Source organism: Rhodamnia argentea, chromosome 10 (genome assembly GCF_020921035.1).
Source record: "Rhodamnia argentea isolate NSW1041297 chromosome 10, ASM2092103v1, whole genome shotgun sequence".
In the NCBI taxonomy this organism is placed as follows: Eukaryota; Viridiplantae; Streptophyta; class Magnoliopsida; order Myrtales; family Myrtaceae; genus Rhodamnia; species Rhodamnia argentea.
Genome location: NC_063159.1, coordinates 9,150,847 through 9,178,655, shown reverse-complemented (window position 1 = coordinate 9,178,655; position 27,809 = coordinate 9,150,847). Strand labels below are relative to the sequence as shown.

Below are 27,809 nucleotides of genomic sequence, written 5' to 3'. Positions count from 1 at the left end.
TCTGTACTTTATTATCGCCTCATACTCAATGCACTAATTTCATAATCGTCGACTAATTTTTACTTCATTGCCGCATTTTATGGCACGCGAGGAAACCGTCTACCTTCGAAGATGCAAAGATGTGACAACTCGACTTGGTCGAGCTTAAGTCGAGTATTTGATTTAGCATGATCTACTTAAAAACAAGCTTGAGCAATACACTATGCCCATCCAACTAGATTTGACTCACAACTTTCTCTAAGGTCAAATAAATCAACCACTACAATTCGATTCGCCAATGGAGGTTTGCCCGAAAGGGCGAACCGTAAAGCCAATAAATCAAGTGGACAACATTCATTCGAGAAAATTATTCAAAAAGTCTTAAATCGATTTAGCTTTTGTCAATTAAGTTATAAATCATTTGATTTTGCCAATTGAATGATAAATATTTCAAATTAAGTCGATTCGATCAATTTTGACCAATAAATCGCCGACATGGATATCAGCCATTCTAAGTAGCACGGTCGGCTTAAAATGGCGGACATTGATGGACAAACCACCAACAAAAATCTATGAATTTGCGCCTAAAAGTTTGAGGGGTCGAGCCAAACGATCCAAATATACGGGGATGCATTGAAATTTTCATGATATACACGGCATCATCCTCTAAAACGGCCCTTTAGAATAACACGAATTTCCCATACGGGGAAAGGAATATGCCTTAGAAAACACAATGATACCCTTCACGAGGGATGTAGTCAAATACCTCATGCAATAAACAAGAATGAGTTGCAAATGACTAAACATCTTACTTCTTTGCCTCTTTTACATGTAAGACTCTACTTTTCTTCATCTTTTGTCATCATGGTGACGAGCGGACACTAGGTTGGAGATAACAAGAAAAAGAAACGTGGGATTTCCCTATTATTGAAGCAAACTTTTCTTGGTTTTGATGTCGTGGGTGTTGTCCCATTTCCTCATGTACCAAACAAGAGACAATACCCCGTTTTTTTTTTTTTTCTATATATAAATTCATTGATTTCCCAAAAAAAAAAACATAAATTAATTAGACACGGTTTGCTTAGGCACCTTTGTTTTCTACTTGGATGGTACTTTTGATTCCCCTGTACCTTAACATTTCGCGTGAAACCAGGACAAAGTGCACCACTAGCCATAACATGGGATCTGTAGATGACATAGACGCTCGCGTAGAGACCATACACCCCATAAATAGATGAATAAACAAACAAAGGTGGTTTGTCAAGGGAATATAGAGAAAATTGTCCAAAAATTTTACCTTTATTGCACTTTTGCCTATCTTTTTTCTTTCTTTTTTCCTCTATCGGCCATTGGCCTCGAGTGATGGACGCCCAACGCATCGGCGAGGCCAGGAGATGGCCAATGATGGGAAAATGACAAAAAGAAAAAGGAAAATATAAAATATAAAAAGGTAAAGAAACAAAACAGAAGAAAATAAATAAACAAAGATGGTTTGTCAAGGGAATATAGAAAAAATTGTCCAAAAATTTTACCTTTATTACACTTTCGCCTATCTTTTTTCTTTCTTTTTTCCTTTGTCGGCCATTGGCCTCGAGTGATGGACGCCCAACGTATCGGCGAGGCCAGGCAATGGCCAGTGATGGGAAAAGGAAAAAAGAAAAAAGAAAATAAAAAAATATAAAAAGGTAAAGAAACAAAACAGAAGAAAATAAATAAACAAAGGTGGTTTGTCAAGGGAATATAGAAAAAATTGTCCAAAAATTTTACCTTTATTGCACTTTCGCCTATCTTTTTTCTTTCTTTTTTCCTTTGTCGGCCATTGGCCTCGAGTGATGGACGCCCAGCACATCAGCGAGGCCAGGCAATGGCCAGTGATGGGAAAAGGAAAAAAGAAAAAGGAAAATAAAAAAATATAAAAGGTAAAGAAACAAAACAGAAGAAAATAAAAAATGTGCTAAAATAAAAAATATTAAAATATTATTGAAAATTGTCCACATCAGCGTCGGTTATACCATGTAGGATACTAAGGTCGACGTCAATGATTTCTAGATAAAATTGGCTGGATTGACTCAATTGGGGAAACATGAAATTAATTGACAATATTAAAAGATTGAGGACTAAATTGGCGAAAGTGTAATATAGTTATGATTTTTTGAATAGTTTTTTTAGGGAAAATATAAGCCGAAAACAAAGAAAATTTTGAAATTGTTGCGGGAATTAATGTGAGGAGGGTGGCATTTTCTCTTTTTAAGTTTTTCTTTCACTTGGGTATAGTGGGCTTAAATGTTTTTATATTAAGGTGGAACCACTAGTTTTTTTTTTTTTGGTCATAAGAGGTGGAACCACTAGTTTAAAGGTCAGAATCTCAGCAATCATCCTAGACTATGTCGGGTCTCAAGCTTCTTATTCCCTCCCTATACTCCACATAAACAGGTGACTATATTATTAGGTAAGGCCAACAATATGCGAGTTGATCCATTTAGGCTGCATTTAGTCATCCAGATTTCTAGTTAGGATAGAACTAGATAGGATATGATAAGAAATTCATGGATTTCATCATATCCCATCCATTGTTTGGTGAACCACGGATTAAAAGGCGAACATTCTTATATCCAATTCTATCTATTATTTGGTAGAAACTATATATCAAATAAAAGACATATTAATAAAGCTCCAGACTTCATAAGAAATAGCACATTAAAAAAAATATGATTACAATAAATAGCAAAAAGAACATTGTTTGATGTTGTTTGTAGCAAAAAGACTCATTGCTCCAACTCTATCTAATTCATTGAATACCACAAAAACTATAGACCAAGCTCCAGACTTCATAACAAATGGCAGCCTTAGGAAAGAAATAATTCCAAATCACCAATCATTCTCTTCCATCATCTCTTGGACCAATAGCTCCACAAATGCCTGCCCATTGTCTCCTTGAAATCATAACAAAAGATAAATATTCTCAGGGTCCTTCACAATTTTTCTGTGTAACTTTATTCTATCCATAGTATCTAGAGACATTGAAGAAGCTCCTCATTGATTTTTCTCTTATCATTATCCACATCTTTAGCATGTTCGATACGGCTGGCAATCATCTCCATCCTCTCGTTAGCTTTTTCCAAAAAAGAGCCAAAAGTGCTTGCAATTTCAACTAACACAGCAGCCCATTTATCACTTGCTTTAGCCCTTTTTTTCTTTGTGAAGCATTAGAAGAATATGATAGCAGTGGTAAGTTTTGACTTGCACCCCTAGTTGCCTCATTATCATGATTCTCGCCTTCTTCGTGATCTACTGTTATGTGAGCTTCTGAAGGGTCTTCACTAAGATTTCCCTTGGCACGATCTTTTTCCAAATATGGTTGCTAGTCGATCATATTGAGAGAAGGACTTCTCTCTCAAAGAAGAAGCTCCTCGATAGATTTACAAAGAAGATATATTGCTTTGTTAAAAAAGAAAAAAGAAGTAGTGAAGAATAGAAATGAGAAAAAAGTGACACAAACCTTGCAATATTTTTGCCAACTATCCTCCGAATGAAATGCAATTGCCAAGACACCCCATTGCAAAAATAGACAAACACTCAGAAATCGGTAAGACATTTTCAAACACAATTGCCTAAATATTGAAAAGCAATCCGCACTCAAATCGTTCTTAATGCCAATAACAATGCTTGTTCAATCCCTACACTTGGCTTTCGAGAGAGAGAGAGAGAGAGAGAGAGAGAGAGAGAGAGAGAGAGAGAGAGAGAGAGAGAGAGAGAGAGAGAGAGAGAGAGAGAGAGAGAGAGTGTGATTATTTACCTTCGCGAATTAGAAAAATATGATGCTCTAACTCTCTCGCTCTTTTTGTAAAGCTTCAATGTGAATCGAAGAGCTACAGTAAAGGAGGTGCTTCGATTCGCATTGCTTTAGCTACCGTGTCATGTGTGTAAGTGAAGGAAGAAAAAAAAAAGAAGAGAAGAGCCTAGGGTTTTTAGAAAAAAAATAGCTTTTATATTTTGGATAAGAGAAATTCTATCCATGTCTATCCCACCTCCTCCATATGATTTTTTAATTCAGGTTATATCCCATTAATACCCGACTTTATCCCCGTCTTGGAAGGCTATCAAATACAGGATAGAATAAAACATATCATATCCTGACTTTTATCCGAACGACCAAATGCATTCTTTCTCTATACACATTAAAAAAGGGATAATGACATAAATGGCATTTGAATTTCGGCTCAATATGTAATGTGGTCTCTAAACTTTTAATTTGGTCAATGTGATCTTTGAGCTTTAGCTCAATGTGTAATATGGTTCATAAACTTTTAATTTGTTCCGTGTTATCCCCGAACTTTTGATACATGTTCAATTTAGTCCATAAACTATATGAAAATGTTCAAATTTGTATTTCCATAAATTTTAGATTATGTACAATTTTGAACATTTTCATATAGTCTATGGACTAAATTGAACATGTACTAAAAGTTCATGGACTACATTGAACAAATTAAAAGTTCGTAGATTATATTGTATATTGAATTAAAGTTGAGAGAACATTTGTGTCATTTTTCCTAATAAAAATAGGAAATATGAAAAAAAAAAAAAAAAAACCAAAAGAAGACACCATAATTTGATATGCTTAAGAGGTTTAGAGAATTAATATTTTCTCATCGTAATTTAATCATTTTGCTATACCAATTACTATGAGAAAATGATTACGATACAATATTAGCAAGTACCAATCTTCGGTTTCAAATGTCATAGGATCATCACTTGCATGCACCTTAGACGCACGAGCGTGAAACTGTAATGCATTTGATGACTGTTCCTTAAATTCAATTGGATAAAATGTATTAGGGCGGGGCAATGGTTTTAGAACATGATAGGGTTAACATCACGAATAACTTCAATTTGACATATTTGTAATAAATTTATTAAAAATTAATTTTTTAACCACAAAAACTTTAAACTGATACATTTATGATAAATTTACTGAAAATTATTTTTTGACCATAAAAAACTCTAAATTGGTACACATGCGACAAACTTACCCCCCATAAATTTCTATTAAATTGGGCTAATACCACGAAAAAACTTAAATTAATACAACTGTGACAAATAGAGGGCAATAACTTAAAATTGGAATATTCGTTAACAGAAACCGACAGGTAAATTTTTTACAGGTGTATAAGTTTGAAATTTTTTATAGTTAAAAAATTAGTTCGGGATATTTTTACATGTGCATCAATTTAGGATTTTTTACGGTATTAACCCAACATATAGTTATAAGATGTCTCATTAAGGGACAGAGTATCTGCTAAGTATATTTAATGAAAAAACATTTGATTTTTTAGAGTATGGATTTTGCATGTTATGAAAATAGAGGAAATTAAAAATGAACAATATTTACTGGCATGGAGATATTTTGCTCGGACATGAACGAAGTTCAAGCCCAACAGTGGGGGCAATTTGGACCATTCACGGAAGAGTAAAACAAGGAGGGTCCCAATTTAACCAGAATTACGTCCCCAGAGAAGCTCGTGCTCTGCTTTTTTAAAACGCACGCTCCCCACTATTCCTCCTCTTCTTCGTCCTCTGTAGAGAGAGAAACTGCCATTGACTCGGCATCACTTGAGAGAGAGAGAGAGAGAGAGAGAGAGAGAGATGGTGGACGACATTATGGTGCGCGTGGACGGGGCCACCGCGAAGCCGGCGGTGGCACGCTCCGATTCGGCGGTGGACGGCGAGGGCAGAGCGCCGGAGAGAGAGAAGCAAATGCAAGCGATGGCGGGTGTGGTGGTGGTGGTGGTCGACGGAGGGGAAGGGTGCTCGGCGGCGGCGGCGAAGAAGAAGGCGAGGGAGAGAGTGGTGGTGGAGTGCAGGATATGCCAGGAGGAGGACGAAGTCCAGGCCATGGAGTCTCCCTGTGCCTGTAGCGGTACTCTCAAGGTCTCTCTCTGTCTCTATTCGAGCTTGTTTCGTTTTCTTCTGTCCTTTTTGCGGTTCAAGTTGGCTGTTGAAAGGCAGATGTTTTCCTGGGTTGACATTCGCGAATTCTGTGACTTAGATGAATCCTCTCTCTCTCTCTCTCTGTGATCAAGGGTCTCGATTTTCAAACTCCAGTGTGGCCACTCTTAGTTGAAGAAGGTAAAGGGAAACAAGTAATCTTTTTTTTTTTTTTGCCCCTTTGGTAGAGGTGGAGCTTCGTGGAAATTGCAATTTTTCTTTTTCCGGGGCTGGTCTCAACCGCGTGACGGCTTTTAATTTCAGTGGTTGTGTTGCAGTAATTTTTTGCATTTACGACTTTGTTGGGGTTTGGTATACTGTTGCATATTTACTCTGATTTCTTCTGCGAGGGGCGATAACAGATGAAATGGGAAATAAGTAGTATGTCAATGACGATTACTGGCTTTGTTTGACAAATCATTATGTCAATGACACCAAATAACTTGTTCCACGATGAACAGAAGACTTCAAATTAAGTGGATGAGTAAGAGAGTGGGAAGAGACTTTCTGATACTTATTATGGAGAATTCAAGCCGGCGTGGGATGGATCTGGGGAACGAAGGGTCTCATGGGGCGATCTCTCTATTTGCCAAACAATTGATTCATTACTGGTATGGATGTCTGGCTAGCGAGTTAAAACAAATGCATCAGCTATACCGTGAATGCACACACCATAATTTTGACCAATGCTCAGAATGCAATGTGAAGCTATTTAAACAAGCATTGGTAAATGGTGGAATATTTAACCACGACTCTTTTGTAGTACCCAAGTGCCTCCCCATCTAGTTCATGACTCACATGGATGGGTTAGTTAGCAAGATTACTATCTTCCTCATCTAATACCCAACAAAACCACGAGTAAGAAAATGGACACGGCAATATTGACAGGAAAGGGAGATTCTGTTAGTTTAACATAGAGGAATGACTTGAACATGGTAAAACAGAGGTATTTTGTGGTACACGACCATGTATGGTAATGACTGTTCAAAGATTCATGCCGTGTGATTTCTGGGTTTAAAATGTGAAACTAGTCACTTAGATGCCTTAATTAATAGCACGATGCATTAGATTTTTAATGTATACATGAAGAAGAGGGGTGGCAGCTACCTCTTTCACTACATATACCCACAAATAGTGGGATCATAATTTTGTTATTCCTTCCTGACTTCTCATCAAGGAGATGTACTTCTGTGCTTAAGTTGGTTGAGATTATGACCAAGTCTTGCTTTGGTTTATAATTGATCCCTAAGTTGAAATCAGTAGGATTTGCTCTAAGCATTGGAGTGTTTGGATTGTCTGATGATATCAGCTCTCATCTTTCTTGTAGTTTGCCCACAGGAAGTGCATTCAAAGGTGGTGCAACAAAAAAGGTGACATCAACTGTGAGATTTGCAACCAGGTGGGACTGCATCTTAGCTTCTTAATCTATATATGATGAATATGCAAATTCACATATAAAAGGTCTGGTTTTCTATGTGATAGGTTTTTTCTCCAAATTATTCTTCGCCACCTGCCACTATCAGTCCCGATCTTGTGGCCATTGATGTCAGGTAACTTGTAAGCTTCATGAAGAACATAAAATCCCTGTAGGGAGCATACTTTTACTTTAGTTGGCCACCAATGTCTAGATATGCTTTATTTTAACAATCTACAATTAACATCTTCTACCATCTTAGAGAAAGTCATGCTCCTTTGGATGTTTTAGGGATTTTACTTACTGTTATTTAGCTTTTGGTTAAAACTTCTTATTTACTTCCATTGTTAGGTTTTTTTTTTTTATATATGAGGGAGATATTTTGCATGGATATTGATGATCAAGAAAATGGCCTTTTTCCTCGTGTCATTCCTCTGGTCTCCTCTGGCCTCATTATTGTCTCATTTCTCTTTTTATATATAATGGGTAAAGAAAACATATTCATAGTTACCTGACAATTGTTGGTCTTACTCCAAAGCTCAATCAGCTTAGTGGATGCCCCCTTGGGTAACACTTGGAAATGACTAAGGCATCGACAGCCACTATTAATCCACAAGAATATCACTTTCTTTTGTGCATTCTCATTTACTCAATCTCTTTCTGTCTTTCAATGTATTCAGTTATAAACATGCACGTTATCTGAACCAAGTAGCTTTTATCTTCAACTTGTTTATTTGAAACTTTTTATTTTATTTAAAGTCTACTTCCAATAGCACCTACTTCCAAGCTATGTTATTCTTGTTAAGGCGTATTAGGAAGGGAAGAAGTTGCATATGCTAATATGGTGTGTCATTTTACATAATTGCAGGCATTTTCCCCAAAAAGATTAATAAATCAATCGGTCTCCCAATGATCTATCATTTACAAGTGTACGGCGGAGATATTCTTCTAGATGCTATCGATACTGTTGCTTGTACTCTTGTTAGGTTGTCTGATCTGGCAGATTCACACATCAATTCTTCGTTCTTAATACCACACTGTACTTTAGCTTGAAGTGAGATCCCAGGGTTGTACCCTATTGTCCTGCAGAATATTTGGATGCTATGACCACGGACTTGCTGGTTATGAATCGATCACAACTTCTGTTTCCAGCTTTAATCTCTCTTGTTCCAAGTTGTCAAGTCAAAACTCGCCTAGTTTCTCCATGCTTATGTCCAACCTTGTTTCATTTCACTGAATTACAGACCTGAAATTTCAGCTGCAAATTTGATATAGATTCATAGCATCTTGCTCATCTTAGCTGATGGTGCTATGCCTTTGCTTGTTGCATCTTTGCATGCTAAGGTCTTAATGTTTAACTTTGGATATGCATGTCACATCTTTGATTCACCATTCTGTGTCCTTGCTGAGCATTTGTAGCCTAAAATATCATGTGCTTCTGTCGATTAGGCGAGCATGGGGCCCACATATCAATCTTCGTGATTCTCATCTTATAGCGCTAGCTGCTGCTGAAAGGCAATTTCTGCGATCTGACTATGAAGAGTATGCTGTTGAAAGTAGTAGTAGCATTGCCTGCCTCCGTTCCGTGGCTCTCATTGTAAGTGATCGGAACAAGGATTTGGTGTTGCTAATCTTCTATCAATTATTGCCCTCTATCAGTAAATAAACGTGGATCATTAATTGGCAGTTGTTGATAATTCTACTTCTACGCCAAGCTCTCATGATTACACGAGAAACTGGAATGGTGCAAGAATCATCAATGTTTTTCGATGTAAGCCTCCGATACCAACAATGCTTTGGAATGTTCGAGTGTGCCTGCAACAGTAATATAGCAGCACAATATACTTTTTCTCCAGAATCATTTTCTCAACAAATAGCGTACATGATTGGGGGAAATTTTCGTGGTGTGTGGAGCAGCAGATGTATCTCAGACCTTCGAATATTTCGATATCCTTACATAAGTTATTTTGCATTCCCTTTTTTGCCTCATTACATGAGTGAAGCTGTGGAGGTGGGTGCACTGAGCAGTTGGCAGACTGTAACTACTTCCTGCGATTTTGAAATGATAGACTGTAACTACTTCCTGTGATTTTGAAATGATAGATGTGTACCCTGCCTTCGCTTATAGGCCCCTATTAGGTTGAGATGTCTAGAATAGCACTTATAGGATTGAAAAATGAAACGTTTTGGGAACAAATGCAAGTTTTGCTATGGCAACATTTGTAGTTACTGTTTCCGATCCAAGATTGATTCTGTTTTATTGAAGTTGTTGCCACTTACAAAAGAGTGCATGATTGTGTGTTTTAATTTAGTGAGACAATTTGATTATGTTATTTCTTGATATTAATCTATTAATCTTGATCATAGTCTGGTCAGCCAAGCTCATTAGTTCATGTTGTAGGCTTTTAGCTTTTAAATCAATGAAAGAATGTGAATGTGCTAAGTGCATGGAACTTTTCAGTGATAATAATCTCTATTGACTAGTTTTTACATCATGAAAAGTAATTGTAATATTGGAAATTCAGTTTCAGGTATCAGTTCTTCAATTTGCTGGTTTTCTCTTGCCATGCTACATAATGGCCAGATCTTGGTACATACAAAGCCGTAGGAGACAGGTACACCATTCTGTCTCACTTGACTGAACGATTAAATTGAAGCTGAGAGCCTTATAGATGACTTGATGATAAACGAAAGCTGTGGTTTGTTTATGCCACTTTATGTATACCAGGATTAAATAATGTTGCATTGCAACTGATCCGAAGAGTGTTGATAATACATCATGGGTTGCTCAAAGATACTCATGCGTTGGGGTAAACAAAAGAAGGAAAGAGAGGATACACTTTTCAGTTAATTACAAATTTCCCCATCCTTTTTAACTTTGCAAATATTCCCCAACCTATGGTAGTGGGAGGTCTTTACCTATCCTAATGGTTGGGGGCACTTGTCAAGATTTAGAGGGCAGGGGTCTTTGCTATATACCTTAAAGGTTGGGGAGAATTCCCAATTAACCTTACATTTTGACAGGTTACTAAACAGGATTCTTTGTGTCTAAATAAGAAGATGCATACATGAAGACTCGATGACTTCCTTTCTTCTAAATTAGTTCAGTTTACTGCCACTTTTAGTTCTTTTTTCCCTGGTGCTGGTTTTGTGAGGAAGATTGGTTTGGTTGAATCTTTGATGTTGTAATAAAGTTCAAGAATATAAAAAGTCATGGAATTTGTTGGGTTGTGTTAACTCAATATCATGATACATGTAAAATATATTGGCGAAAAATAGTTATGAAGTCTGAAATATATAGTTTGTATTTGTCTTAATATGTCAACCATCAGGAGATTTTCCTAATTTAGAGTTTCTGTCACCACCTAAAGCTGATTCTGTTCCATTCTATTATGATGTATTTCTTCCAGGTTTAAGTGAAACTGTCTTGGCAAAATCATGGATAGCTGGTTGTCTACTTTTACCTGAAGAGAGGGTGTGCTGCTTATGGATCTGACTCTTCGGAGTACTTGATGTGGGGGAACTGCATTTCAACTGAAGGTGTAGTTGTAGTCTTTCCACTCTTACTCTGACCTCGACAAATAATAGAAAACAAAAAAACATAAAATTGGAACGAAAAAAGACTAGTACAAGTCAAAGAAATGACATGGAAAAGGAGAGAAATTGACTGATTAATGTAAGGTGAGGGGAATATGAGACGAAAAATCGATGTAAATGAGTGTTGATGGTTTTTCTTTTATTTTCTGTAAGTTTAATTTGATCGAGAATCGATCGTTGTGGTTGTTCTGTATTGGCCTTTCCACGACTAGGGTGTTCTTCAGTGTGGGCTCTGACATTTAAGAATGAGAAGTGTAAATAATTTGGATACCAATGAATTGCTCGAGTAGGCATTTCGCTTGCTGGAGCTTTATAAACTTTATGGACATGGAAAACAAAACTGTAGGACCACCCTTTTCATGGTCTAAGGTGTACTTCTAAAGAATGCTTGTCCTTTATTCCGAAGATCATGTCTTTTTATCCGTTGGCTAAATATTGTCGGAATTGTACTGCTTGAAAAATTGTTCAAACAACAAACTAACATATAAAAGTTTATGGGCTTCTCTCCTTATCTTTTTTTGAATCAATTTCCAATCGGGCGAACTTTACATAAAACGATGTTTATCTTTATTTTCTATTGATTTGCTTTTAAAGGACTTGAGATATATTTAAAATTAGTAATTGAATGAAATGCCAATATTAAATTTTTTAATTTTTTTTATAAACAAGTGGTGCTGTGATATTAAACTTCTTTAAAGTAAATTAGTGTTAGTGCAGTATCTATCTTTAATGAACAGTAAGCAAAAAAGTCTAACATAAGCTATAACTCCAAATTGTACTAAAATATTTTAAATTAACTAGATTAACTGTGCATCCATTCCCATCTTGACATATACTTCAAAATATAAATCTTATTCATCTGATAAGATCTATTTCTCTTTCTAACTTAATATTCAATTTGCTGAATAAATTATCTATCAATATACTTTACATAAAACGATGTTTATCTTTATTTTCTATTGAATTATCTATAAATCTTATTCATTTGACAAGATCAGTCGTGGTCTTACAAACTCTACTGATGGTATGAACTCCTTCTTTTCCCTTTTGAATTTACAACACGTCATACTAAACTCTTGTTAATTCCCTTTTGAATTTACAACACGTCATACTAAACTCTTGTTAATTACACAAAGTCTAGACGAGAAATACTGAAGTCAATAAATCCCTCATGTGATCATCTTTTATCTCTTTGAATTTTCTTTCTTTAAATATCCATTGAAATTAGAGTGAGAAATAGATCAAGAGAAAATCCCGATGAATTTATAAACTCCTCATGCTATCCTCTTTATCTTTTTTATTTTTATTTTTTAAGTTGTCTTTTGAAGTTACAGTGAGAATCGGAACAGATCAAGAGATAATCCTGGTGAACTGAATTTGAGTGCAAAAGACCGAACAAAGTGCGGAAAAAATACAGCTAACTTCCAACCCTACAATGAAGTACCAAAATCACTCTATGAAACATCGGCGCAAAGAGCAAAGACCCTTTAAAACATCTGAGAAAATCTGTGCAAACACCGACCCATCTTCCTCTTGGTCACCGTTCCTGAAAGCACTTCATCGCAAAGAAGAAGATCATCATCAGAAAGAGTTCGCAGCGGGCTAAGCACACCCCCTACGCGCACCATTTTGCCATAGCCGCACCTCCGTCCAACTAGCAGCAAGAATAGATTAACATAAACCACCCCGGTAAATGAAAACGTGAAAATTTTGAGAATGGGACCGCGATGCTCGAGGGCAAGATGAATCAGGGCCGCGGCGCCTAAAATTGCGAGGAGGACAGAGATGAGCGCCACCTCTGTGAAAATCCGTATGACATGTCCATCCGCCTATCGATACCCGATTCTAAATCTGGAACTAGAGTGCCTCGGCTCGATTTCACTTCACTCGGTGGTGGCCGATGACACTCGAAGTTTCTGGTGGTGGATTCGCCATTGATTGCCAGTAGTTGATGGATGATGGAAGAGCAACAAAGATTGACAGGAGTTGATGGATGATACAAGAGCAACAAAGATGAAAAAAAGATATCTTCACAGGATGAATTGAATTTGAGTAACAAAAAGACAAGAAAAGATGCAGACACGGAAAGAAGGGCAATTTCCAAACCTACAACCAAGTACCAAAATCAGAACATAGGTGTCAAATCTGAAACACCACCACCCAACAAACCACCACCACCACCAACCCCCTAAAACGAAAAAAAAGAGGCAGAGATCCGAGCTAAGAAAATCTATGCTAACGTTAAGCCCTCTTCTCACCGTAATTTGTCACGACACTGAATAAAATCAAGGTCGGGTAGAATTCCAGATGGAACAGCCACAACCCATTGCGCACCATTGTGCCATGACCACACGCCCATCCGACTAGCAGCAAGAAGAGAGTAATGGATACCAACCCAGCCCATAAAAATGCCAAAATTTCGAGAGGAAGAACAACGGGATGCTTGAGGGGAAAACCAACCAGGATCACGGCGAAACTAAGTACGGCCAAGATGACCGTTACGGTGTACGCGGCCTTGGTATATTCGTCAGAGAAGAACCTAGCTGCGCAGCTACGTGCCGGTTGAGGGGCATTTAGGTCTCCTCCTCGGGTATCCGTCGGCCTCGGTATGACCGATTCTAAATCTCCAACAGGGGTATCTCCTGTTCTCTTGGCCGACTCTTGAAGGTCTGGTGGTGGATTCGCAGCCATTGATGGATGACGGAAGAGCAAAGAAAGATGAAAACGATACCTGCAAAGAACGAGTGAAAACAGAGAGATATAGTCTTTGTAAGTTACTATAATATCAATTACAATGCATTAGAATCGGGATAGGCACGATCCTAATCCTAGAGAGAGAGAGAGTATCTATTATTTGAAACCAACGACGATTTCTGCTCTTCTTTCGACTAATACGATGAAGAAAAAGATGGGTGTCATCGAGGGAGGCATCTTATCTCATCTACCAAATAATAATAATAATAATAAAAAGAGAGGCAAAGAGGGTAAGTTTTTTCCATTTCGAAAAGTGCTTTTCCCTAGACAACGATCCCTATAAATTTTTTCTCAAGAAGCTTTTATCAAGCATCTAAAAAGAGAGCTACGAGCAGGCCAAGGGAAAAATACTAAGCTAAAATTAAACTACACCTAGCAAGGATTGTAAATTTCTACTCTCGAATCATACAACAGCATTTCAACCAAAAAAATAAAAAATAAAAAATCATAAAACAGCATATATATATATATATATATATATATGTAAAATTGAATAATTGAAGTGGCTCCCTACTTCACATTACTCTCGCCTTGTCGCAAAAATGTCACTAATATAATGATTCGGGACCACCACCAACTACGTCACCTTTGCCGGAGTGGCGGCCCGCGGCCGGACAGGTAGCTAGGCGTGGTAGAGAGGTGAATGGGCCGTGGCGGAGAGGGGTGGCTTGAGCGATGGACAAGAGAAATCTTATCCGGCTTTATCCCAACTCTCCCCTAGGATTATTTTATTCCTTTTATATCCTCTTATATCCCTTTTATCTTGTCCTGGACAACTACTAAATGCGGGATATGATAAAACATATCATATTCTGAGTTTTATCTGGACGACCAAACGCAGCCTTAGGGAGTCTTGTAAGCTAGGTAGGCTGAGTTTGGGCAAAAAAAAATCAAATTGTTTGGGTAGTTTTGACATTTTCCGGCTAGTGCCGCCGGATCATTGACTAGTCAACGCCACATGTCAACTCTCTGATAAGGAGAAGGCTCTGCTGAGTCTGGAAACAACATCTTGGCCAAATCTGCAACCGTTGTCAGCCAACTCATTTATCCCAAGAGCGGAGGAGAAGAGAAATGTGCGACATGGTCCGGGAGTGAAGGAAACGAATTCCATATCTAGAACGATGCTGAAAACATATGAAACAATGCCCAATAGAATCACAAATTTGTATCACTGATACGATCATATGAAGGAACGTACCCACCGTCCACAGATTAAGTGCCTCCGAAGAAATGCGGCCTTATGAGAATCGTAGTTCGTTCAAGTGCGAGGGAGTGTCGGGAGCGTTACTATTCTTTAGAGCGTTTCGGAGAAAGTGTAAACTGTTGTCCACGTAGAAACTAACGTCCAGAGAGAACTAACCAACGTTCTTTCTTTTTATCCGATGCCCGAAATTTGCCATCGACAATATCCGACAGTAGACGAGAGGTCATTCGCCGGCGTGTAGGGAACAAAGCTTCAACAGGAATTTCATTCAAGATCCGCAGAAAGGGAGCGAACGTATTGGAGATCCACTGTTTCAGCATTACACGAGCTTGCAATTCTGATTATTAACTTTCGATTTCTTTGGAAATGATGTCGATACAAATAATAAGCAAGATTATTTTGTTAAGGAAAATGTTGGAGATCCTAGCATTGTCGACAGCGTTCAATTACCGTCGATCTACGCTTGTCTATGGACTAGATAACGTTTTCAGGAATCCGATGATCTTTTATCCGAGAGTTCATAAGTGATCCTCGACTAATTTTAGGAGACACTCACTACGAATCATTAGGGAATTCCCACATGGTCTGGATAATCTGACTGATCGCACTCGCACCCACCATTTCTTCGTTTCGCTCCTCACTTGCCTCGCCTTCCTCTTCCTCGACTTCCTCATCACCTCCCTGTGCGTGTTTTGTATTGCTTCCTCGATGCGTTCATCGAAGGAAAGCCCTCTCCTCGTTACTGCAACAAGAACAGAGCCAGCGGGAGAAGCTGGGCAAGCGGAGGCGACGGAGAGAGCGAGGTCTCCGAGAGTCTGTCCGGCAGGAGAAATGGTTTCAGGGAAATGGGTATGCTCCGATTGGTCGAAAGGTGGGATCTTTCTGGTTCGGCAGGGAGGGTAGTGACGATGAATCATCGTAGTAGGTGGTCTGATTGTGGCTGTGACTCGTGCATTTCTTGGGCGTGCAACGGTGCGCTTAAGCTTCATGTCGTTGTTCAGAGACTCTGCCAGGTAATTTCGTTCGAGCTTTTGCATTCTTTTCTTGCGCTCTTCTTCTGAATGTTGCTCTTTTTTGATGACATATCGGTTAAATTCTTCCCATTTAGTTGCGCACGCCATGGGATGCATAATCGCGCTGGCCTTAGCTGCAAAGTATGCGGAGTCCGTGGCATCAATCACCCCAGTTGCACCGATGAGTGCACTAAGAACGTACTTTATGCCACGGAAAAAAGCTACATCTACACTATTCCATGTCGTTCACACAATTCTCTCATTTTTCCCCTTCAGCCATCTTCCCCCTATTTGAAAAGCAATGCAAGCTTAACAGCAAGCTTGCTGAGAAGAGATTGTGGCCTCCTCTGTCATTTGGCTCATCGGTCATGTCATGGCACGAGCACTTGGATCGATGTGTCTGCTTCCTTGTTTGCCGCAACCACAGGACATGGGAGAGAATCCTGAAGCTTGTTACCCGGAGGAGGTACCCAAAATTAGAAAGCGTACCTTTCTCTTACTACAAAAGATAGGAAACACAAAGCAGTAATTTCTTCACTGTGGTTTCTAACTCGCAGCTTTCGTTCATTCTCTGTCCCAGTGATTTGCATTTTGCCCTGATCGACTTGACGAGGCACACCCATCACTCAGCCTTGCATACAATGCATAACGTGATATGTGGGGGAATGAATTCATGGATGACTACTTGGAAGTTCTAAGGAAATCCAGGGATTGTGATTTTTCACGGCAACCGCAGCGATGTTATCCCCTTGGGGTGCAGCAACAACACCAAGATGAAGATCCCACATGCGGAGGTTGACGTAATTACTAATGCTAACCACAACAGGGTGATCCTCGGCAGAGAACAGGCTTTTACTCGGCAATTGGAGCATGTTTGGGCAAGATTTGCAGGTTTTGGAAAGGAATCCGAAAGAGGGCCGGCGCTTGAAAGATGGTAGCAAGTGATTTGGCCATTCATTTTCTCCGTTCGCTACACCTTTGATTGATCATTGCCTGAAGCATTTTTTGTTCATTAGGAATCATTTAATAGTAGATTTTCTTGACCGGGGAAACTAAAATACGCCTTCCTGGGCGATTTGAGCTACTAATGAACATTACTTTCAATATCCTTCATGCCTTAGTTTTCATTTCATTAATATCATCAATCCATTTGAGGACAAATCATACAACGTTTGCGAGACTTAGTTGTGATTATTTCCTGTTCACAACTTTGCAAGTGTTGCGAATCTCCCCCGTTCCCCATCAAGACCTTGATGTTCCCCATCTGGCTCATTGATAGCGTGAACATCTTCCTGAAGTCCTCGAACCCAGCTTCAAACTCCTGATCCGGGAAATGTCGCCATCGAGGTTGAGCTGCTAGTCGATGCCAAGGACGGCCTGGTGGTTCAAGAGCCTAGCGTAGAAGGAGTTGCTGAATGTGTAGCTCAAGTCTCAGGCAGGGTCAAGGAATACTAGAGTCCGGACGCGCCCTTGGTGGCTGCTATTCCGGAGCCCACCCCCGCTAGCTACCCCGCTTTTGCCGCCGTCGACTACCCCACAATCGTCGGCCCTGCTGCCGCCCCCGCCCCTCGACATCAACATTCTAGCGTTGGTGGGAACGATGGTGGGCGCCGGAATGGCAATCTACTACTCCCAAAAAGCTCCAAGCAAGGCGGTGCAGTATGCTAGCTATGGACTTATGGCAGCGGCGGCTATCAGCACCGTGGTTCTGATTGTGGGGATTTGGCGTGGTTGTCCCAAATTTGATTGTGGTGCTTTGCCACAGCTGCCCCAAATTGATTCGTGCAGGGAGGATTTTCGGGGTCATTGACGCCATGATTTTAGTAGCGGTGACTTGTATCTCGCTTGAGGAAAAATGGAAAATTAGAGCATGATGATGTAAGTTCGTATGTCAAATTATCTTTTTGCCGGCAAATTTTTTTTTGGGTCAATTCAATTAAATCTGAAGAACTAATAAGATATGAAATGTTATTTTTGTGAGTTGGTGGTTCTATTTGAAAATGCGCGTAGGTGGTTGATGGGGTTACCATTGTCCAAGACTGTTTGGCTAGGAAAAAGGTGCATCTAGACTTTTTCATATGCATGTAGAAGAAATTCTATGGCTATTGTTCTCACCGAATTCTCTCATTTTCTCCCTTCACCCATATTTCCCCTCTTTGAAAGCAATGCAAGCTAGCTTTATATTTCCCCTTATATTTCCCCTCTTTGAAAGCAATGCAAGCTAAGCTTAACAGCTTGAAATGCTTTGTTAGCCGGAGGAGCTACCCAAAATTAGAAAGTCTAAGCTTAGCTTGAGAAGAGTGTTTTTCTTTGGATGATCAAAATAAGGAGAGTACACCTCTTTATATAGTAGAAGGCCCTCGTTACAACCGTTGATCGTATCTCAATCCAAAGGCCAAAATCGCATCTACTCAACTACCGACATAAATATGAAAGTTCTAGAGTACGTGACAATTACAGTATCGCCCATTTATGAGAATATTCTACATAACCCTAGAATGTCTCAGGGAACCCTAGATGTGAAGTGTGTTGGCGTCTTGAAGTGTTTCTCGATCATATAATTGACCGGTTGTGCCACGAAAACCTCAGTATTGGACTACCATGCATAACGTCATATATGGGGGAATAAAATTCACGGAGGCTACTTGGAAGGTCTAAGATAATTCCGATTGCCAAGCACGAGGGTGATCCTTGGCAGAGAGCAGGCTTTTACTTGGAAACTGAAGCATGCTTGGACTGCTTTTAAAAATCACCGACTTTAATTTTAATTATCTCTCTTAAAAAAAATGCTGCCTTCCAATCTAGTCTCAAATCTGCCTATACATTAAAAAAAAAAGTCCGAAAATTACCATTAATTGATTGAGGTGGCATTTTCATGTCCGTGATAAATTCATATTCGCAAGGTAATGTGGAAAATTACCTTCAAAGTGAAACCGTTATTTGATATGAAAATTGGGGAAATTATGGACAAATGAAAAAGTTTTCGGAGCAATTTGGAACTTTACCTAAAGATGCAGTTTTCTTAGGGAGTTAAGCTTAAATTTGTATATTTGGAGCAATTTGTAATTCAATATTCTGTTAAATAGTGAATCGTACAAAAATCAGAAAATAAGATTTTAGTTATTGTCAGTTAGTTTGGAATTCTTTATTTTTTTTTCTTTATTAATTTTCAGCATGGCAAAAAAATTGAAAACATATAAATTTATTGTTATGCATAACTTATTCAGTTCATTAAAAACTAAGTTAGAGCGAGAAGTATATGTTGTTCATGTTTTCAAGTACAACTTATTCAAACATGTGAATAAGTAGTCAATTTATTTTCTTAATTTAAAATTATATTAATATGACATGAAGGATAACATATTATATGAAGTTTTTGCTTTATGCTTATTAACTATAACTATCGCAACAAAAAGAAGTTAAAAAGTTTAACTTATTTGAAACATGCATAGGGACATTTTATTCAATTTTGGAAAGAATGTGGAAAAAAGTCAAAAACCTATTGCAATTGTGCCAATTTAGTTCTGAATTTATTTTTATTACCGATTCAGTCTTAAACATTTTACAATTATGTCATTTTAGTCCATCTGATGAATTTGGGCCGACTGGCGCCGACATGGACAATGGTCGACTGGTGACATAATGTTTTAATTTTTTTTTAAATTATTTTTTCTTTTCTTTTCTTTTTTTTCCTTCCTCCCTCTTGTACCTCCAGCTAGCCAGGCCGTGCCTAGTCCAGCCACGACGAGGCTCAACCTCACCGTCGCTGGATCCGAGCTGGCGAAGTCGAGCCTCGCCTCGGCCATAATGTGGTAGCGACAGTGAGGAACAAGAGGGAAGGAGAAGAAAAAAAAAAAAAAGGAAAATAGAAAATCTAAAAAATAAAAAAATTTAAAATATCATGTTTCCAGTTGGCCAAAATTGGTCGGATGGATTGAATTGACACAATTGCAAAATGTTTATGATTGAATTGACAAATAAGAAAAAGTTTAGGAATAAATTAACACAATTGCAATAGGTTTTTGACTTTTTTCATATTTTTTTCCAAAATTGAATAAAATGTCCCTATGCATGTTTCAAATAAGTTAAACTTTTTAACTTCTTTTTGTTGCGATAGTTATAGTTAATAAGCATTAAGCAAAGACTTCATATAATATGCTATCCTTCATATCACATTAACACAATTTTAAATTAAGCAAATAAATTGACTACTTGTTCACATGTTTGAATAAGTTGAATAAGTTGTACTTGAAAACATGAACAAGGTATACTTCTCTCTCTAACTTAGTTTTTAATGAACTGAATAAGTTATGCATATCAATAAATTTATATGCTTTCACTTTTTTCAATTTGAAAATTAATAAGACATAAAAGTTGAAAGGGATGAATGTTTTGAAAGGATAAGAATAATAATTTTGAAAATATTTCCTCTCTGTTGACTATGTCAACACATGCCAACCACTAAATATATGCGACATGAGCTTCTCCGTTAGTTTTTGCAATTTTTCAGAAAGTGATTACCTATGTATTTATCATTGAACTATTTGACACTGATGCTTTGTGGTTCTCTTCTAGTTGCGAGACATCGTATGAATGGGTGGTGAATGAGTTCTACCGCTTTCGTGACAAACTCGGAATCCTATATTAGGTACTATATTTGTTAAACAAACTCTATTTATGCTTCTCCTGAACGACGTAAAGTATTCTCAATTGTTCATGGTCTTGCGAAGAACTCTTTATACTTTATGAGTTTAGGACATCAAAGGCTTTGAAATTATTAAAAGAACGATAGGCCGAAAAAGGCTGTCAAATTGTCTGGAGAAGTACTAGCAAAACGTTTGTCGGGCTCAAAATTTCCTCATAAACAAGAGATCACCGAGCAATTCTTTAAGATGAACAAGAAAGAAAATATCATTATCGAACATGAGATGAGCTTCACATCTTTGGGAAGCAAATTTTAGGTTGTCATGTAGTCTTTTTACTTCTTCCGACGAGTTTGTCATAAAGCGTTACTTGTGAACGAAGTGTGGAACTCGTAATGCAGATTATTACTATGGTTAAGCTCTAATCAGAGTCTCATGCCGCCATGCGTTATCATGTTGCGGCAGTATTCCATTAGTAGTGCCTTCATTTTGGTTGATCTAGTTGAGGATGGATCTTCCTTCCGTGGTAATGGATGTAGAAACTGATTGAACTCATCAAAGTATTATACCAATTAGAATGAACAATTTGTAAGTTTTAGCGCGTGTTTATCCTATATACATCATCCTGAGATTTCATTTTGATGCTACATATGACTCATTTGCTGCTCTAGTTACAATTACTAATCCGACTGCCGATTTGTTTTCCGCAGATGGAGAGGGCAATCATCAACAACGAGTTGAGAACGAGAGGATAAAAGCTGTCGGTGTTTCCCTTAGTTGAGTTTACATGTGCAAATTAAGGTTTCATCTATCTATGGGAAACTTGTGGATGAAGTTCCTACTATGTCTAATGTTCCTGCTCTATGTTATGATAACATCTTTAAAAAGATTAAAAAAAAAAGAAGAAGAGGAGGCCCAAATATTCTCCTTGCAAATGATCCACTGCCTAATTTTAGTGGTGAAGAGTGGAAAAGAATTCATTGATCTCGACTTCGAGTAATGAAATAGTCAACTCGCTCGGACGCGGGAAGGTGAGCCTTTCATTGATCCACTAGATCCTGTGCAAAAATCATATTAAGAAATTTCAGCACCATAATAGAGTCGTTAATTGCTGCTTAAAGCCTTGAAGAGATGTTTGGTTATGCTTTATCTCTCTGCCATGATGTTTGGAAGTATTGGGTTATACTAGTAAATCTGGTTTAGCAGGGAATTGAGGACATATATCTTCGTCATCTTGCAATTTTTACTTGCAAACTCGATTTGGGTCGGAAGAAGTTATGACCAAAATTGGATGAACAGAGCTTTTGACGAAAGCCCCCTTTGTTCTTATGTCCGTAACTATAAGAACTTTTTTCTTGAAATGGCAGCTTGAACTTGATCTGGGGAAAAAATGAAGGAGACAAGCTCAATGCTCTTGATTATAACAGTGGAATTAGAATAAAACAAGCTAGGAAAAGCACTAAAACACGTTCACCATTTGACAAAATGACACAAATACTCCTTGAATTTTGGCAAAATATACAATATGGTCCTTGAACTTTTAATTTGCTTCATGTGATCCCCGAACTTTTAGTACATGTTCAATTCAGTCCCTAAACTATATGAAAACATTCCATATTGTTCCTGAAATTGAATAAATGGAAGAATACAGTTGGACATTTTCGTTTAATCTAGGGACCAGGTTGAACATTTGCTAAAAGTTCATGGACCATATTATACATTTGGCCAAAATTCAAGACCATTTATATAATTATCCCTCACCATCTCAATGTAATTTCCATGATCACATTTGATAACTCGATCAACACTATAGGTAGAAATATTTTGCAGCTAATTTGATTTAGATTAAATGCGGAAAAAATTCTTGAATATTTTGAGGACCTAGTCACTTAATTTGGTCAATTAGAAAACTCTCGATGAATTCTAGAATTTGTCCATGATTTCATGTCCATTAGAGACTAGTCGTATGTAAATTCACCATGCAATTTTCCTGTATAACCACGAAAATTTCTGATTAATAATTAGTTTTCAATTATCAAGAAAGGCACTTTCAAAATATTTTCCTGTAACAATAAGTCAACTTCACATATTAATGTTGGATTCCATGTTTCATGCCACAAATCCCGTTGGACCTAAAGTTTCCTGAAAGCAACGTCCATTTTGGTTAACCACATGACTGACCACCCGCCTAACTTCTAACATACTCACCTGTGCACGAGTTTATATCAAGGAAAATTTCAAATAAGAATATGAAATGTTCTCATTTGCTCAAATAAAAGTCCGAAGTGGATATTGTTTTAAATAAAGACCCGGTGAATGGCATTTCCGTCCTTTGTTGTTTGAAGTTTTTTCCTTTTTTCTTTTTTTTTTCTTTTTTGTCTTTTACATTTGTGGCCGGCCACCAAAGAGAGGGCTGGTCGAGAGTCGCCCAAAAGCGAGGCCGGAAAGGATCGTTGCGATGACCCTCGCTCGGATTTGGCGAGGGCCACCCTCACTTAGGAGAGGCTAGGCCCTCTCTTGCCAACCTCTCTTGCGGCCAGCGAGGGTGGCCCTTGCTAGATCAAGTAAGGGAGACCCTCTCAGCCCTCTTTGGACATTGAAGATGGTAGGGAAAAAACAAAAAAATAAAGGAAAAAGAATTAAAAAAATAAAGGACAAAAATGCCCTTGACTAGGTTTTTATTTGAGCCAATGAAGGCACTTCAGTACCTTATTTGAAATAATGTCCACTTCGCACCCTTATTTGAAATAATGTCCATTTCATATCCTTATTTGAGATAATGAGAGCACTTCATGCTCTTATTTGAAATAATGTCCACTTGAGGCCTTACTTGAGAAAACGATGGCACTTCATGCCCGTATTTGAAACAATGTGTACTTTAGATCCTTACTTGATAAAACAATGGTACTTTAGACTCTTATTTGAAATATTCCCTTTATACTACATATATTCATTTAATAAATATTAAGTCAAATTTAAACTGAATCTGAAGTCAATTTTTTTTTTAGGTCGGAGATTGTGAAGACAATTTACCATCAGAATAATGTCAAAGGAGCGTCCAATAAATATAGTCATCTAATTTTCGAGAATATAATATAGAACAAGTCTTTTTAAATGTTTTTACCATCGACAATTGAATCCTTAATGTTTTATCTTCACAAACTAAGTCCTTAACATTATAAAATTGTAATCAAATTTTAATTCCGCCCTAATTTCACCATCAGAGGGTTTCGAAGGCTGAAAGTCCTATGTGTCTCCCACATGACCTCTTTTGTCATGCCACGCGACCGCGGGCCAAAGAGCCACTTAGGATTTTCGAGGTTTAAAATTCATTACCGGCAAGTTCATGACTTGAATGCATTTTTTAAACAAAAAAAAATATAATTCATAAAAAAAAAAGATTAACGAATCAATCAACGAACGACCAAATCTTTAATGACTAATTCCGTGCTTACTTGTTTGGTGAGTTCCATTTAGGAAATGGCACATGCATATGGCTCCAAAACTGCGAAAATCCTCCGAACCACCAACAAAAAATTAATCTTTTGGATATTGACTATACTATTGTTTTATTGTATTATTAAATTTAAATAAAAAAACAAGTATTTTGGATCGACCGTCCTTTAATATTGTTTTTCCTTTTATGGTACCACAAATAAAAATAAAAAAATAAATAGAAGAAATGAATTATCTCCCAGACCAGTGTTAAGCATGGAGGGTCCCAAAAAGAAGATGAAATCTCTTAATCGAGCATGCACAAAATGGACTCCACCAATCGATTAGCTGCTTCTGTGATGATGAACCATTCGACAAGTCCATAGGTGTCACTGTCTAGTCATTGGTGTACCCCTAAGAAGTTCGGACAAATTAAGTAATTTGAATGAGAGAGCTTCTATATGGTGTGACTTTTGCTTATGTTTATGCATTATCTGCGACATTCCGACCCAATGGCTCCTTTTAAAGACTGTTATGCTCCAACGATTCCAAATCATCATGAAGCACAGCCGTCGGTCTTATGATCGTCGGTTGGCTGGGTTGTCTGGGAATTTTCAGCTGAGAAATAGGAGGTCATTTGTTCGAATCTCACCGACTATTATAAATTGCTTTGGGATCGAGGGTCGAGGCAATTTGCACAAATCAAAGATTTCCTTTGATTTATAGGATTTGCTTCGCGATCATGTGTAAAGATAAAACTAGATAAAAATGTAATACTTTGGTATAGATAAAAAAACGAGTTCGCCTTCTTCTCTACCGGCTAAAATTGTCAGGTATTGTCGAATCTAGTCCCTCTATTTTGAGGTGTCGACAACTATGTCTACTGAAAAACATACTCAGTCGCGGAGTGAGCCTAGTCTATATTGCGGATGAAAATGGAACAGGTTTGAGACGGCCGATCATGAATTGTTTTTGCTTCTGCATGTTGAGATTGTAAATCATTGTTCGATTTCTTCTCTGGCCTACTGGCTGTTATCTAGACGGTGAAATACTGTCTTGCTTGTGCGCATGGATCGAGTGACAATGTTCTTGAAGCTCACGGAGAATAATCGACGCATGCATGAAGTGTTCACTGTTCATAAATGTGAGAGGAGGGTTTCGATATTGTCGGACCGATAAGAAAAAAAATTCCAACTTCAAGGGGTTAACCGAGCTAATTGGGCTATTATAAGCTTGCGCTCTGATACTCGACGGATTGCGATAATTGGCATAGTGAGGATTCCCAAATTCGTTTGCTTCACAGAGCTGAGGTAGACTCTCTACATCATTTGTACAAGATTGTAGCTTTTTCAAGAGATAAAATGGGGTAAAACTCCTTACCAAAAAAAAAAAAAAAAAATTGGGGTAAAACTAAGCCTTGAACGAATCCCAAGTTGCGGTGCTTCGATGGTTGTTTCGTGCAACATCGATCATTGATCTGCATGCTCTCTCAAACTTTAGTTTGAGTTGACATTATCGTCCATGAATTTGATTAGACAAAAGCTTAGGGTGCACATGGCAACACTTCTGCTTCAAAAACACCATTAGAAGCAGAAGTTGATTTTTCTATTTCTGTTTCGGAAATTGATTTCTGATAAAAAAAGATGTTTGATAAAATTTCTACTTCCGAGCGGCGGCGGCAACCGGCGGCCGTCGAGCGGCGGAGGCGGCCGGCGACCGACAACCGGTAGCCGACGAGCGGCGGTCACCTGCGAGCGGCAAGCGGGCGTTGGTCGGCGGAGTCGAAAAAGTGATTTCTGAAGGCGAGAAGTAAAAATTTTTTACTTCTCAAAGTTGGCCAAAAATCCAACCAAAAGTAGAAATCTCTTTCAGAAATAGAAATTCCTACCATAAGTTAATATTTTTACCAAACGGATTTCAGTTTCAGAAGCACTTTTGAAGTGTCTTTACCAAACGGATTTCAATTTCAGAAGCACTTCTGAAGTAGAAATTCTACTTCTGAAGTGTTATCATGTGCGCCCTTAACTATCAGAAAATTGTCAGCCCATCGATTGCAACCTTGAATGTCGGGTTGAGTAGAAAAACCCGATTCCTAGGAAATTCACCATTTCGTTTCTTAGCATATTAATGGGCACCAATTACCGTTCTCGACTTGATTATGCTAAATTTAGGTTTACTTGAAAAATAGGACGACCGAGAAGAAATCTTGAAATTAGTCCATGAGCAAGTACGTCATCACTTCTCGTTAAGTCGAATAGCAATTCCAATGCAATACCAAATGAATAAGGATCGGTTCCGCATGGCACTAAGTTTAGTTACATTTCTCCGGTATCCACCCAAATTAACACTCCTAAGATCACATGCCAAGTCATGCATGGTTGGCTAATAATCTTGTTCATTATAACCCAAAAATAATTGTTCCTAATATTGGAGGGAGGGAGGGAGGGAGAGAGAGGGTCGATTAATTATTTGAGATAATGATGATTTGTAGTCTTCTTGTGGTTCATAGGATGATGAAAAGATAGGTTTGATCAGCACTATAACAAAATACATAATGATTAGAACAGAGACTTGAGGGAGGCATCTCATCAAACATATCCGTAATCGAAAAGAACAAAAGAGGGTTGGTTCCTTTCGAAAAGTACTTTGCCTTGACCATGATCTTTCATTTTTTTGTTTCTCGAGAAGCTATTATTAAGAGAGAGCTACATGTTAATCTTGTGAAAATTACTACGCTATAATCAAATTAAACCCAGCAAATATTGTAAATTTCCACTCTCGAATCATAGTAATATGCCTAAAATTGTAAATTACACTCAAGTAACTACAGATTTGAACGGCGTGTGAAGATTTCATAATTGAGCAAAAACTCAAAATTAGGGACTCATGTTTGGACGACACGCGAGAAGAAAGCCATACTAACGCATCTCAGATGGTTTGCATCTCAAGATCAATAAAGCCAATTAAACTTCGTGATGTTGTTAGTCAATTGTCATCGGCAGTAAGTATCAAATTGATTCCCTTTCAATTAGTCATAATAGAGAATTTGATAAGAATCTGGTCGTTTGTATTTTTTCTAAGCCAACATTCTATTAGAGTCAGACGATTTAACGTAAAGCAATTATGGTCCGCATTGACAAAATTGATCTTCGCGTAAAATGGGGGACAAGTATTTTCAAAATCAAAGAAATCTGAAAACCCTCAAAATAAAAGTTAAAAAAAAATTCCAAAATATTTTCCTGTCTCCATCATTCCACTTCACATATTGAATCTTGATTCCATGTTTCATGCCACAATTCCCGTTGGGCCTAAATTTTCCCGAAAGCAAAGTCCATTTTGGTCAACAACTCTTAACATACTCTCTCTCTCTCTCTCTCTCTCTCTCTCTCTCTCTCTCATATACACGCGAATGTGAAGTCAATTTACCATCAGAATCTGTCGGTCAATTGTTTTGGCTGCAGATACAGAATGATATCGTCGGAATGTCCAATTTATATGATCATTTATTTGTCAAGGACATGATACATAACTAGTCTTTTTAACATTTTTACCGTTGTTCAACTAAACCTAGACATGGCCAGGGGCCAATTTGGCCCCAGAACCCGCCCGTGGAAGAATCGGAACCGGCCTGTTGGCCGGGACTGGCGGTTCCGAACCGGAACCAGCCGGGCCCCTCACGGGCCGATTACTGCTTTAAAAATTAGGAACCGGCCAAAAAAAATGAGGGAAAGAGCGTGCTCTTTCCCTCCCCCCCCACCCGGGCCCCACCCCACCCCAGAACC

The 27,809-nt window shown here is 38.1% G+C and overlaps 1 protein-coding gene and 1 pseudogene across 1 annotated transcript; both read left to right on the top strand.

The window, feature by feature from the left end:
• The first annotated feature begins 5,535 nt into the window (after window positions 1-5,535).
• On the top strand, window positions 5,536-11,274 carry LOC115739269. Its single transcript, XM_030672274.2, has 7 exons — window positions 5,536-5,910; window positions 7,295-7,366; window positions 7,450-7,517; window positions 8,831-8,978; window positions 9,069-9,152; window positions 9,907-9,996; window positions 10,792-11,274. The coding sequence occupies exons 1-7, from the start codon at window positions 5,626-5,628 to the stop codon at window positions 10,795-10,797; spliced, it is 753 nt and encodes a 250-aa protein (XP_030528134.1). The 5' UTR covers window positions 5,536-5,625; the 3' UTR covers window positions 10,798-11,274.
• A 4,739-nt stretch (window positions 11,275-16,013) lies between these two features.
• On the top strand, window positions 16,014-17,759 carry LOC125312694 (annotated as a pseudogene).
• The last annotated feature ends 10,050 nt before the right edge of the window (window positions 17,760-27,809 follow it).

Bases quoted from the DNA above. Each gene is read 5' to 3' on its own strand.
- LOC115739269 (XM_030672274.2), top strand. From the start codon at position 5,626: ATGGTGGACGACATTATGGTGCGCGTGGACGGGGCCACCGCGAAGCCG. The intron at 7,367-7,449 runs GTGGGACTGCAT...TCTATGTGATAG, and splicing joins ACTGTGAGATTTGCAACCAG to GTTTTTTCTCCAAATTATTC. The intron at 8,979-9,068 runs GTAAGTGATCGG...ATTAATTGGCAG, and splicing joins TCCGTTCCGTGGCTCTCATT to TTGTTGATAATTCTACTTCT.